The following is a 14,632-nucleotide window of genomic DNA, read 5'->3' as shown; positions in this document are numbered from 1 at the left end:
TGCGTTACAAAACCCTGTATCGTCCGCCGCCGGGCACTAACGAGTTTACCATGCGAATATTCGTTACAATTTGCGAAAGTTTTCCCGACCTGCCTCGCCCCCTCCTCATCCCCCTCTGCTAGATTACAGGGACGCGCGCGCGTGGGCGACACTCGCGAATTTATCGAGCACCTGTTCTCCGACGAGAACTCGGGGCTGCTCGTCTCGTCGGGGCGGCTCGCTATAAATCCCGTCTTTACAGTTAGTATATACGCGTTTGTTACTGATCACGTCGCGTCTGCTGACTGCGCCGCGCGCGCTGTTACTTATCCCGTAACAGAAAGACACCCGGTTCCTCTTCTTGCTCTCTCTCTCTCTCTTCCTCTAACTCCCTAACCGGCTGGCAAGATCCCTTTAAATCTATCAACCGGCTGAAAATCCTGCGGAGCGCACGACAATTCCCGCGGCAGACGAACTGGTACTGGTTTCCCGGCAGACTGTGTCGGTATTAGCGGCAACATGCCCGATGAATGCATGTTTCGACTCGCGAGACGCTTAATCCTCGAAGCGACGGTGGTGCTTTCGCCTTCTCCTCTTCCTCGAGGACCTATTAGATTCGCAGACGCTGCGGACGTAACCGCATGTATGCGCTAATTGATAGCGATATGATCAACAAGAAACATCACTTTATGGGCGATGAAATTCGATCAAACGCGGAACTTAGAGAGAAAGCTGATCAAAGCTGACATAGATATGATAAACTATGGCATATTCATGTTTCTCGGCTATAAAGTACTGAACTCCGACAGAGGGAACATGAACTTCGTCTTTGTACAGTAGTTGGAACTGAAGTAGTTCAGTGGATTGCTGAACGTTTTTTCAGTTTCCTAGTTTCTATATGGCATATTATTTTTCTTTAAGTATCAGATGACCTCTATAACGAATGAATATTATTTTTTCTTAAATTGCATTTGTAAGATCATTTGAGAATTTTTTCCGAAAACACTCGTTTTTCTATAATAATAAGTTTAGTTTAAATCCAAATCATTTTCTTGACCTGACATTATAAGTATCTCAAATGCTGCATTTCCAATTCCCATATTCAAACTTAAAAATATTTCGAATTCCCACATTACAAGCTTAAAAATATTAATATAAAGAGTGACAATGATAAATCGATCGGTCTCACGGATCGGAACATGACCAATTACAGACTCAATAAAAAGTGTGGTTAGTTAAAGTTAATTTTACAACTTCAACAGAGCCCCAAAATAAAATGGTATGGTTTTGATGATTTTCCTCTACTAACGATTATCGTAGAGACGCATCGACGAGGAAATAATCGAGAGATATTGTCGGGTAACTTGATCTTTCTCGCTGAGGGAGGGAAAGAAACTACCTCTTTATCGCATAATGTAGATTCCGACTTACATTTTAAACTGTTGAATGCCGTTAATCTTCAAAGCGACATTATTAGCGTCGCTCCGAGACGGCTGGAAATTAATGAAAATAAGAAACGATGAGAAAGAAAGAGAAAGGCAGAGAGAGAGAGAGAGAGAGAACGGAGATGGTAAACGTCATTTGCCGACGCGAAAGAGAAAACCGCGAATTAATTAACGCGCAACATTTCGTAGTCGAAGAGGTGGAAATCCGCGGTCGCGGAAACTGCATTTTAAGTGGACGAAATATGAATGCCGGCAGACAGCTCTGTATAAAAGAAGGTTACAACCAAGTGGCTCTCCTCCTATCTATACAGCTGATCCTATATAGCCCCCCCCCCGTCCCTCTCCACGGGCCCACAGACCTGTTCTTTCTCCTTCTCAGCAGCTTTATTCAAAACCTTCTCCCGAAGACTCGCTTCGCAACATTCGTAAAAGAGGCAAGAAGTGACGAGGGAACGTGTGCCTTCTTTCGCTCGACGGATTCGAATGGAAGGAAACTGCGCTACACAGAGAAGAAGGAATAAGATAGGAAAAGAGACAAAAACAAAGTAAAGAAGAGAGAGGGAGAGAGAGAGAGAGAGAGAGATAGGCGTGAGGGGAAGAGAGGAGAAGGCGAGCGAAAGAATGTGAGAGAAAGGGAGATGTACCAGTGGCTACGACGGAGGAGGGTAGGGGAAAAGCGGGAGGGGAACGCAGGAACAGGAAGAAAAAGTCCAAAAGTACTCGACTCCGTCGGCAGCGGAGTTTGCGTAAAGGGGTTTAGGTAAATTGAAAATGGAATTAAATTCCCTGGGCGCCGCTCGAGAGAGGATACACACGGTACGCCCAGGAAGTCGAGAAGGGAAAGATGTACTCGTTGTCTTTCTTTTTTCTCCCTTTCTTCCCACCTTTCCTGCTCGTTCGCTCGCTCGCCCGCTTCTCGCGGCTCCTTCGCCCCCTTGTTGCCTTTCCGCGTCGTTCCATCTTTCGTAAGTCGTCCCGCGATCACGCGCGACGTACGCGAGCTGTGCAACGGGCCCACCCGGTGTAAATGGGTGCGCGAGACTGCGCTGGGTAGCATCGTGTTTTTCCTTCCCCGGGTAAATATGCTCGGGGATAAATATACCTGCATATATATATGTGCGCGCACACGTACATATGTGCGCTTTTAGCGGCCGGGATGCGCATGTAAGTTACAACGGCGCGAGTGAGTGTCGGCAAAAAATATTGACGGAATCAAAATAACGTTATTATCGCGACGCCCGTCCGCTTGAACGGCGCTAAAAGCCGCCATAGCGCTGTCGCCGACACCGAGGGAGATCGAAGAACCGCGACTAGCATTAGATGTACAAATTAATTCGGTACCCTTACATTATAACTTTTATAAGTCTTATAATTTTGATTCAAATTAAAATATTTCTTCCTCGCTCTATGGTGATTTGAAAATACCAACCTTAAGCTGTAAGAAACACTACAACAGTCGACGGCCTTGCCGACATAATTTCCGAAAACATTAATTATCACGATGTCGTCCGAAAAGGTGCATCCTTTCTGCGTTCCAGTTGAATAAAAATGCTGCTCAGGCTACCAAAATGACTTGTCCCGCTTTGGAAATTGTTTCGGATATTGAACTCGTACTTGACCCTTTGCAAATAAACTTTAAATTTCATGAAGAAAGGCACCGAATTAATTGGTACGCTTAATAAAATGAACACTTCGTTATGTCCGTTCGCCCGCCCGTCCGTTCATTTTCATCGCTCTGTCCATCGCCGCCTACGAACGCGCGCGCCCGCGCGAAATTTGCATTCCCGATGATACATATTTCATAGCAAAACCCATAAATGACCGGCACTTTTTAAGTTTGCAGTTATCGCAAAATGCAAATGCGCTTTTTCCGCCCGGCACTATTTCCGTCGTCTAAATATTCATCGAGTAATAAAGCGTCAACCTAATACCGCGGCATTAAGAAAATCGATGACTGCGAGGAGAGCAGCAGTCTCTTGCTTCATACACCTCATCGCCTCGCGCACGTACGCACGTAGGGTTTCCCCACGTCCCACGTCTACGCGATTAAGCCGCGATCCGTACCTTATCGATCCGCCGAAACCCGTTGAGTAACGATCAATCAAACGGATACGAGGCTGACTTACAGCTGTAGAAGGTAACACGTTTCCCGTTGGCAAATCCTCGAGCAATGTTGAACTCCAGTCCATAATTGAATGCCGCATACAGCGACAGGAGAGGTTTCACGGTGAATATTCGGACGAGCAGGCGCTGCGCGCGCTCGGCGTTTGATACAATGTGCAATGTAAATCTCCTAAACTCTCGCCGCCGCGCTTAAACCTCTTACGTTTGCGTACTTTTCCTTCGCCGGCGCGCATGCGGCCGTGGAGTCGCTGCTTGAATAAAGATTAAATCGTCGAAAAGTCGTGAAATAATAAATTTCATATTTATATATTTTAACATAGAAAACTCGATAACGTGTATCTCGTTTATCCCTGGCGCGTACATTGTAGAGAATTTGTGGAATTTAACTGCACACGTACAGACACACAGGAAAAGGCAGATCCCGAAAACAATCGCATTCGATTGAATGATTCTCGCGAAAAATCGGCCGGGAAATTTCCGAAAATTCGCCACGCTATAATAAATATCATCGTGATAAAGAGCGGAAGACCAGGCAAACCGCAAATAAGACGTACAACAGCGAGTACATTGCTGACAACTCGATAACGCGATTACCAGATAGGGCTATGTAAATTTTGTTAATTGCCAGTTTCTCGAGAATTTCGGGAGGTGGTGGCGGCCGCGGAGGTGACGATGGTAGCGGCTGCCCCGGCTGTTCTGAGAAATTCGTTGTAATTCCGCGGAGACGCAAAGCGCCTAAAATTAGCGAGGAACGCAGCATGAATAATAATATTAAGGACACGGCGAATAAGGAGGAGACAGCTTCCTTAAGCCACATCAACAGCTAATGATGTTTACCGCGTTTCTACGAACAGTCTCACGATGATTGCTTAATATCGAGAGCGCGGAATCCCTCGCCTTCTCTCCGGCCGCAAAATGCCCCTCCGCGAGATACGAGAAAGGGAAATCACGAGTTAATTGATAAAAAATAAGACACGCGATTTACACGGTGTCACATAGTGCCGATGACTATAATTGTACCCAGGATTTCGAATCGTCCAAATGACAGGGTCATTTGCAAAACAGAACCGGGTAAAAGTAAAGCCGCGGATGCGACGTATGTTAATCAACGTCGGCAGCGTGGAAGCGCGTTTACACGATTGCACGCAGCGGATACATACAATTTAACCGCGCCGTAATCCGTTTACGGGAATTTGATAACGGCGTAGGCGTAGAGCAAAACACGTTCGATTGAATTTTACGTTCCTCATTAAACGACTGAATGTACATACACACACAATATTAAATTCAAATGATTTAAAAACATTCTTTAATTGTAAAGAAAATGTAATGCTTGATCAATTATATATAATATGAATGCTAGTACTTTCAATTTTTAAAGCAAAATATATCGAACTATTTTCGACTTTTTTATAATTTTTTATAATTTATTAAAAAATTGAGTTCTATCGGTAACAGGGAATGTATCTTAGTAGCATTAAAAATAACCGCCTTTATCAACTTGTTAATCTGACATTTGGTCAAACTGTCATTTAACTCGACGATGACAATCGCACGAGCCGCAGCACGCAAGTAATCAGCATCGCGGCAAGGTTGTTTCATCTCATGTTTAACGTAAGAATGGGATTCCCAATTGGTATCGTAGTGGACTATTTTGGGACAATTTTGGATATTCTAATCGGTATCTACATTCTATCTGGGAAAATTGCGAGAAATTTCTATGCCAGTTGAATCGATTTTTTTCAATAATACTTCTCTACTTATATCTAGTACTCCACGGCAGCGCATTTCGCAAAGGATAGATCGTCACTTATCGCCCGGCCAGGAAAGGTGACTCCCCACATTACTTTATCGTTCCGCGCAGTTCGGAAAATTGGAAAAAAGCGCGGCGGGCGGGAATATCTACGATATTGTCAGAAACCGCTCCGCGCGCACGAAAATACTGCTAATTACTTTGGAGCTCTGCCAAAAGCCAGCTCGGCCACTGAGAATATTTTCGAAGCGCGCTGCACGTGATTTCCCATCATTAACGTTCGAATTTCGGGAGGCTGTCGTAATTAGCGGCATTAACGCGTTAACTTAGAAAGTCCACGCTGTAAATCTAATTAAATTGTACGAACTATAGAATGGCGAAGCACATAGCGAGCTTATTCTCGCGACGCGAGACTTCGATTCAATTTAGAGTGTGAAGTGGATCTCTAAAGATCGTCTATTACCCCGAGTCGAAATTTTGGTTCCACATTAACCCCGCAAATTCCGTTGAACTTGAAGGACCAATGGAGAATCTCGAGGTACAACGCTACGCAGGCTATTGTCCTACATTGATGATGCTCCAGATGTTACAGCCGTGTTCTCCGTTGATACTTGAAGATCTTAGTTGAGAATTATTTAATATTCAATTATCTCAATACTCTGTCTGTGTGCTTAATCTTTATATATTTCATTAATTTTAATAATATTTATTTTACTCAGCAGTGAATAAATTATGTGAAATAAATAAATATTACGTGATCCAATAAAGATTGATGTACGTTTAAAAGAAACAATATAATTTCTTTTTTATTATTAGACATAACACTCATCTTTTGCGAGATTTATATTACATTCTCAGGCCGGAATTCATAATTATAAATTATTTGGGAGCTTAAATTGAAAATACTTAATTAAATTCAGATTATGTTAATTCGGCTTTTATTCAGCTGTTTAGAACAATGCTTGTTGTACGAAATAATGTAATAAACATGAATAATTATAAAGCTTGATGAATAACCACAGATTTTAAGAGCTATAACGATATGTCAACAAGTTACAAATTATGAATTTTATAGGACATAAGTTCAACAAAGGCCTGCATAACATTGTATCTGAGTCCTTCGAGTTTAATGGAATTTACAGAGTTACCGTAGGACCAAAATTTCAACTCAAACACGCTCGTAACGATATGTTACGGTGTAAAAGTGATGAGGACGAGGTGCGAAATCACACATAACAGAGTAATGAAATAATGCGATGTGAACTTTATGTTTAGAACTCTGTTTATCCATATTCACATAATTAATTGTAAATATGCATATTACCGGCGCAAGTGCGTACGTCATAAATTAGCTAATGTTACGCGCGGACTGTTTTTGTATTTTAAGTATATTCGATATGCATACATCGGAATGCGCAATGTGTATCACGTTGCACATAATTACTCAGCAGACATACATATGCACGCACGCGCCTATACACATGAACTAAATTCGTTACGAATATTTAATTATTTTATTACCGGCGCCTATAAATGAGCTTGGCGAGAAATGCTTATCCGCGCGTTCGCGAGGCGTGTTCGTGCGGAATGGCCGCACAAATAATTTTTCTCACCGAAACGTCTAAGATTATAACATTTTATTATAAACGCTATGAATATTCATCCGCCTTTAATGGTTCATTGAGTTTCGAATGATCTGCCAACGTGGAAATGCGATAGTGCGCACGGAGTGAGCGAGTGAAAAAAAATAGTAGGAACATGCGGGGAAATTACCGCCAAGGATTATCCATAAAAATGCAAAAGAGGATGCATAACAATTCCAATAAACACCGCCGTTAATGAGAAGCGGGTTTGACTTTAGAAAAGCGTGTTCCACCTTCATCGCGTTACCCAGAAAAGTTTGATAAAATTCAAACGAGTTTGCGACCGTAATTGTCGCCTAAGACAAGAAGGAAGCCACCCTTTCTCTCCCTCTATTTATCTATCACCACCGACAATTTCATGAAGCTGCATTTTTGGTGCTTACCTTCTATATTCCCGCCAAATGAAATTTCACGTCGATAAACGACGCGCATCATGCGCGCGGATATAAAATTTACATCCCGCTCTCGTTCCCCCGTGCAGTGTGTATGAAAGATTCAATCCGCGCTGCTGCCGAGGAAAACGCTGTATCTTACAACTTTCCGACCTTCGGCGCGGCCCGACAAATCGGCACGTTCGAGTCGCCCGCGTGCAACATGGAATTTATTTATTTTCATTTCGCCGCGAGAATCTCCCCGCGCGTTCGAACGCGCAGCACGATGCCGGCAACTTAAAAGTTAAATCGCGCGACGGTGGACGGGGAAAAAACTTGCCACGAGCGCACGTGGCATTTATTTAAGACATATTTCGTGCGGTCGCCGGCGCGTAAAATCGCGTCATCACGCGCGCGCGCATATACTGCGGAACGGCCGCTCCGGCATGAGAGAACCCATGAAGAAGTCATCCCGTAAGCTTCGCGAAAGTTTACGGTGCTACACCGAGCGAAACTTTCGACCGGAGGATCGGCCCGTACGTACAATGGTCGCTCGTCCTTGTTGAATTTTCCAAAAAGTGAGCGATTATCACGATGCGATTATAAATTCCATTTCTCTCTGTGAACACGCGCTCGTGGCTCCTTCACGACGGGGAACTCTCCGTCATTCCTCTCGCGTTCTCGTTCGTTTCTGTGTTTCAAAAGTCAAACGGAGTCTTTTAATGAATTCGAAAGAAACATCTGCCGCGCGCGCGAGTTCTATTTGTATTTAATCATTCGAAGTATCTCTCGTCCCGCTTAAAGTTACCGGCTCGATTCACTCGCCCGCGGGTAAGATATGAATATTTTTCTCGACGATTTATTATTGAAATAAAAGAAGTACGGAGAAGAGGGACGATATAAGAGAAAGAAAAATCTCGCGATACTCGTTCTAATATTGTTGAACGCGGCGATCTAAATATCGCGCTACATAACTGCTCTTCGTTCTTATGCATCACTTTTCCTCCGGATCTTTCATCCTCGTTATTTCTTTTCTTCTTTCTTTCTTCCTTTCTTTTTCTCTCGTAATCTCTCGCGCATTCGCGTAGAAGACCAAGTAATAACATCGACGTTTCGACGACGTTATTTCGGAAAGAGGATAACAAAAAAGCCACCGTGACCGGAATAGAATTTTGAAATATGGGGCCTATTTTATCGCGGACACTGATACAAAAAAAGGGGAGAAAAAAGACAAAGAGAGAGAGAGAGAGAGAGAGAGAAAAGCGCCGCGGTGTCCCCCTTGTTTCCATGAAATATTTGCCGCCGCGGGTTCGGCGTGTACAGCCGATAAAACAAAATCCGATTAAATGCTTTGTTTTCGTCAGGCTTTTTTTCCACCCTACGACGCCGCTGGCCGGTCGTGCCTGCGTCCTAATTGATTTGCCGAGTAATGGATCAACCCGCACGTCTCGCCACTACGAACAAGCGCATCAGACGCGTCGATCGAATAATATAACCCCCTCCCACCCCTCTCGCTACTGTGCACAGTTATAGTGGTGTTGCACAACGACGTATTTCGCTCTACATTTATCGGCGATTTTATCGCGACGTATTACCTCCGAACGTGTCATTAAGCCGATGAAAGAAACGTTTGATTTCGCTCTCCACTACTCTCCTCGCTTCTTGCCTCCGCAGAGGAACGCGACGCGAAAGGTTATTGGCTCCGACGTCGGGCTTAACGATCCGATGTTTCCATAAATATCCTCGGCATTAGGGTTTATTAGAAATTTATCTGCGATCAGTTTTCTACAGATTTCGAATGATGTAATTTTTTAGCATGCGTCACACTCGCCACCGCGAGTGATATCGGATCAACATCATTGATATCTGAACAACAGTTAATTTAATATTACTCGTATTAATTATATTAATTAACGCTACGGGAAAATTTAGATTAATTACCGCAATATTGTAATTGTGTGTTGACTGATATATTCGTTTTCTCACGATCCTATCGTACACGAGAGAGTTAGAGATACAAAACGCACAGTGAGACGAGAGCTATCCAAGCCTGACAGAAAGTATAAAAATTTAAATCTCCAAGGAAGCGTTTGATGTACGTATTATTAATGAAAAACACATTCATATTTCTAATACATGTTTGTCATTTTGATTGCGGCTGCTACTATCATCTATCCGTCGAAGATTAACGAAAATTAAGATCAAGCCCACCGTTCGACGTCGCGAGAATGTTATGCAAACGCACGTATATATTATTGCAACACGACGTAAACGCATTTCTAAACAGGATTACTTTATCGCGCCAAAGTATCGCGCGGACCGCACTAAATACCCAGCAATGTATTACGTTAAATCCGTGACCGTTTCGACGTTATTTCAACAACAGTCCACGCCGGGCAGCATTAAGAACTTTCCTAATCGTATGCCGCTGCCACCACCTCCACTCCGCCGTCAACACCGCCAGCATCTATGGAAATCCCGCTAACCGTGATATTTCATTATCACCGGGCGGACAGCGCGATTTCTCCGTTAGCAGAACTACTTGATTATGTTAAGCCAGGCGACATCGTGTTTGGCCATGCATGCTCAGGGCGTGCACTCCGACGGACTTGACCAAGTTGGCGAGAGCGCCCAAGGTGAAGAGTAATAGACAGGAGGTCGACGAGTTATGCACGAGGTACGAGATATAGTGAAGTGTAATACTACGTGCGCGAGAGTATAATAACGTTAGTGCAGCTAACTAACTAACTTTGCCCCGATGTAGTGCCTACCTACATCAAGTCGAGTCCTTAGTTGTTTAAAACGTGAACAGGTATGCGGAAATATACGCGACGCACGATAAAGTGGACCGGAAAAAGAACCGACGTGCACGGATACATTGAAATAGAGTAGAATCTTAGATATAAATCAGTGCTCGGAATTACTTGCACCTTCGAGGTGATTTTCGAAAGATGTGCTTATTTTCCTCCCCTTGCCTCTTCCATTCGCCGAGTCAAGCGATTAACAGTCGCAGCGCACAACCTCAGGGGAATCGACAAATTTATAAAACCTGAAAGGCGTCTTCAATTATTGAAAAGCTCTTATCGAAAACCGCGAATCCATCGTTGTGATTATGATAATAGAGAAGAAGCGGTTCAAAACTGACATACCATTTTATTTTCGAGCTTTAAAGCCCTACTGTAAAATAAGCTCCAAGTAACGTCACGAGTCATAAGAGTTAATTGAAAAATTCAGATCTGTCTACAAATTCAAATCTGAATATCTCATGTGAGGCAAGTTCTAAGTGACGACTGAAGCTAATAGGATTATTATACAAAAAGTAATAAACCGTCATTTCACAAATCAAATTTGCCCAAAAATAGATTTAGTGAAAAATACGCAAAATATTCAAAGAATACTCGTTAGAAACAGAGAGAAAATTACATTTGAAATCGCTGATTAATTAATTTGTTTTCTCTTCGACTGAAAGATAACGAGGAACGCTATTGTAAGACAGAGTTTAAAAATTTGTTGTTAAAAATATCGCGACCTCACAAATATCACGGATATACCACAGAAGTCAATAAAAAAAAAAGTCAAATCCGACTGCAAATTCAGGCCGGAGTATCTCGCGTGAGACGAGGCTCAAGTAACGACTATTAATATAGGCCACGGTCGCTGGCACGAATCGCGCGAGATACGATGCGCGCGCGGCTCCTTTTCACAATGGTTGATCGAGCGAGAGAAAGCGATGCGTAAAGGTACGATAAGATCCATCGGCCCGGTAATCACAATAGACGGCGGCGGCGACGACGACGGCGCGATCGAACGCCGTTTATTTGCAGCGCTGCGTTTGACACGTTCGGTTAAACGATCTCGCAAAACGCCTCTCGGGAACAATCAAAGTGTAATAGAATGTTCCCGATAAATTACGCACGTCCTGTGCGCGCACTCTCCCGCCACTCCCCCCGCGTAATGTCCGCGTCGTTCGCATAATATCGGTGCGAGGATGAATAAAAACACGGGCGTTCCGTGCGCACGACCAACGTTACGTAACGCGCGCGCGCCATACAGCCGACAATTATAATTTATAAGCGCAATCTCTCGCGGGTGCGATAATTTTGGCCGTGAAAGTGCCATCGTCGCTCGAGTTATCGCAGCGCGCGTGCGGCGTTTCTCCCGAAGTATCGAGAACGCAAATGTATCGTCGGGACGCGGTTTTCGACCGTGCGTTTCAATCGTCTTTGACCTCTCGTTCTCTCACTCCTCCCTCCCTCCCTCCCTCTCTCTCCATCGAAATCGACATTCGGATAGAATCGAATTCGTCGCTTTAATCGCGCCCGAACTGCGAGCGCGGCTAATTCGCGTTAACCGGCCTTTAATCTGACGACCCGGTTCGGAAGTTTCGTATGTTTTATTCAAAGCGTTTGGCATTAGTGCGGGCAGCGACGGCGGCAATGACGGCGGCAGCGGGCTCGTTCATCATATGTCAGGCCGCGATAATCGAGCATTTTCAAAAGTGATTAAATTGTCAACAGTTGTTCGCCCAATGCCGCAGGCCACGGCCTTTCTTTCAACCTTAGCGTCGCACACTGGATATCGATAATTTCACGAAATCGTCCTGACCGCCGACGTTACATCAAACCTGGTGAAATTTGTCAAATGCTAAACCGAGATCCTCTATTCCCGCGAGGCTGGAGGTGAACGCCGACCGACGGATATTTGCAATCTTTGGAACGTACCGTCATAACGGCGTGTAACTTTCGGGGATGTTGGGGTGTGCTGGAATGGGGCGGTATGTACGCTATGTCTGAGAAAAATTCGAAATTGATTTATCGATGGATCGCTGATTGAAAAATCGTTCTACGAAACCGACAGAATCAAACGTGGGCCGGCCGGCCGGATCGCCGCTTGAAATTCATGAATTCCGTCATATCTATAACCAATTAGGTCACACACGCCGCACAGAAGCCGCTGGCCGGTTCTGCTCCGAGGACTTTAATGAAAGCCTTTCAAAATTCGTCGGACGTCCCGTTCTTTATCGAGGCAATTAGAATTCCTATGCGGCCTGCATAAACTATCGAATACACTCGGCGGCCGAATTACCGAAATGTTAGTTAACCGCGACTGAACGTAGCGCGCGCGCGGTTACGTTCGATGACCCCCGACGGCGACGACGACGACGACGACGACGATTGATTTTAACGGTACACGAGAGAAGGGAAGGACGAAACGAGCGTATAACCGACGCGGAAAAATAACCCGCTCGTTTCATTTTCCTTCAAGAACAACGACGGGAATGCAGTGTGTGTGTGATGGCTTGCGGAGGTTCATTGAGGGTTTAGACGGTGAGTCCACTCCGATTAAATGTGCGACTCCAAGATGCGCGAAGGCGGGTCAAGGCGCGCGCGCAGAAAGTGGAGTATAAAAATTTAATATTAAACGGTGACCTACTTATCCGTATTGCGCTCGAAAATTTCTCCAAGTAAAGTCTCACTGAAAACGAGTGGACATTCACTCGAGACGGCGGTTAAAAATACTGTGGGCAGGAATGAATATTTAACGCAAACTCCTTAGAATAGGTTCTTAACGCTTGCGAGTGAATGTTTCAGTGGGGCGAGGAATTTGTTTCGGTGAGGCGGTGAGAGGTACGTCAGATTCATTGTCTAATTTCGAATGAAAATATTCAATCGACGATTCGAAGTGGAGAATTCATGTTATATGAATAAAAAGTTACTCGACTTCAAGTGACTCGGCTATCACTCCGCTTGTTTGCTATGAATTTGCTATGAATTTTTTAGGATAAGATCTTTTTAAAAAAAAAAGGGAAATTCACTCGAAACGTATTAATAAAGATCTCAAAATTACAGAAATAAATATTTAACTTGAACTTGACTTAAATAGATTCTTGATACATATACAAATGAATGCTTTAGTCGACTAGAGCGAATTTGTCCCAATGAAACATCAGCAGATTTATTCTTTAATATTGAACGAAAATATCAACTCGACGATTCGGAAAAATCACTCGGTATGAATAAAAAGTTTCGACTTCGGTTATCACAGTGCTTTTGGAATCTCAACGGAAAGGATTTCAAAAGCACACGCGATAAGCAACGAGAAGACGACTTATTCGTAAACAGATGTCCCGACACGTCTCCCGATGTCGTTCGTCACGAGGCTCGCCGTGGCAAACCTCTCGCAAACTAATTATTAGCTATAATATAACACGCTGCTCACCGCATCTCGGCAACGGCGCTTGTTGTTTTGCATAACGATAGGCCAAATAAACCGATGTTACCTCATTAAGTATGCATTACCTTAACAAGGCGAGTGTACACAAGAAGGAAGCTGCATAACCAGGGACGATATACTGCTTGTTGGGGAAGCCCCTCCGGGATTCTCAAGTCCGCTAATAACTATCGATACCCGGCGCGTATCATCAGTTATCGCGACAGTTAAGATCCATCGGCGGCGAAATATCGCGCGTACGCGCGCCTATTATGCGCAACTCACCTGATGCCACCGCGAGTGGTGTCGTAGTTCAGCGTACGGGTTCCGTGTCGCCACGTAACATAGCCGGTGGGCTGTGGTATATTGCTGACTACACACTTCAGCTCTATTGTGCTGCCTGCTTTATAGAACTTGTCGCCGGCCGTGGCGCCATGCTCATCGACTATTTCCACCTTTGGCACTGCAACAGAAATTAATTAGTTCGCAGCGTGTGTGTACACGTTGTCTCAGCAGAGGCCGATTCGGATTCTATTCCATGCGACTTAACGAAAAATAAAGCAAGGCTCGTACTATCTCTCCTTATCTCTCTCTTTTATTGAAAACGAAATCTTATATATTTTCTTTAAATAATACTGTTCTTCCTATCAAACAACATAGTTCCTTTAGTTTTACTCTAGTGAAACATTTTCGTCTAAACAAAATGATATTTAATATTAAATTATATCGTTATATTAAACAAACCTTTTCCTCTGTGCATAGCAGGACGTTTAATCCTACGAATGAAAGAACGAACGAATTCTAACAAATCGGTAATCAGGCGACGATTAAATGCCGCCGATAATAGATTGAGCGATCGCACTTTCGCGAGTGTTAGATTCAAGATCAAAGTGGCACGGCGTCATTGAACGTGCAACCAAATGAGGCTTCGGGGTTCGAACAGAAGGGCGCATTAGTTGCGGTTCCAAGAGCGAAGTCCCGCTTAATTACTGTCGTAAAGCAACGGGAAATCGTTGCTTTTCCTTTTTAGTCCCTCGTCCCTCGTTTTTCGATCACAACGTATACGCGCCCAGGTCGAGCCACGGAAATTTACCTCGTTTACGGATT

At 44.1% G+C, this 14,632-nt stretch overlaps 1 protein-coding gene across 4 annotated transcripts in view; it reads right to left on the bottom strand.

Annotated features, from left to right (window-relative positions):
- Window positions 1-14,632, bottom strand: part of LOC106741648 (peroxidasin-like) — a 152,433-nt gene that overhangs the window by 44,358 nt on the left and 93,443 nt on the right. For all 4 annotated transcript variants that reach the window (XM_014613862.1, XM_014613863.1, XM_014613865.1 and 1 more), the window contains one exon: window positions 13,811-13,988. In XM_014613862.1, coding sequence (XP_014469348.1) covers window positions 13,811-13,988 — 178 coding nt within the window. The remainder of the gene's footprint in view (window positions 1-13,810; window positions 13,989-14,632) is intronic.

The sequence above is a fragment of the Dinoponera quadriceps genome, unplaced genomic scaffold (genome assembly GCF_001313825.1).
Source record: "Dinoponera quadriceps isolate SergipeBrazil2010 unplaced genomic scaffold, ASM131382v1 scaffold586, whole genome shotgun sequence".
NCBI classification, from domain to species: domain Eukaryota; kingdom Metazoa; phylum Arthropoda; class Insecta; order Hymenoptera; family Formicidae; genus Dinoponera; species Dinoponera quadriceps.
This window is presented reverse-complemented; position numbering and strand designations above follow the sequence as displayed.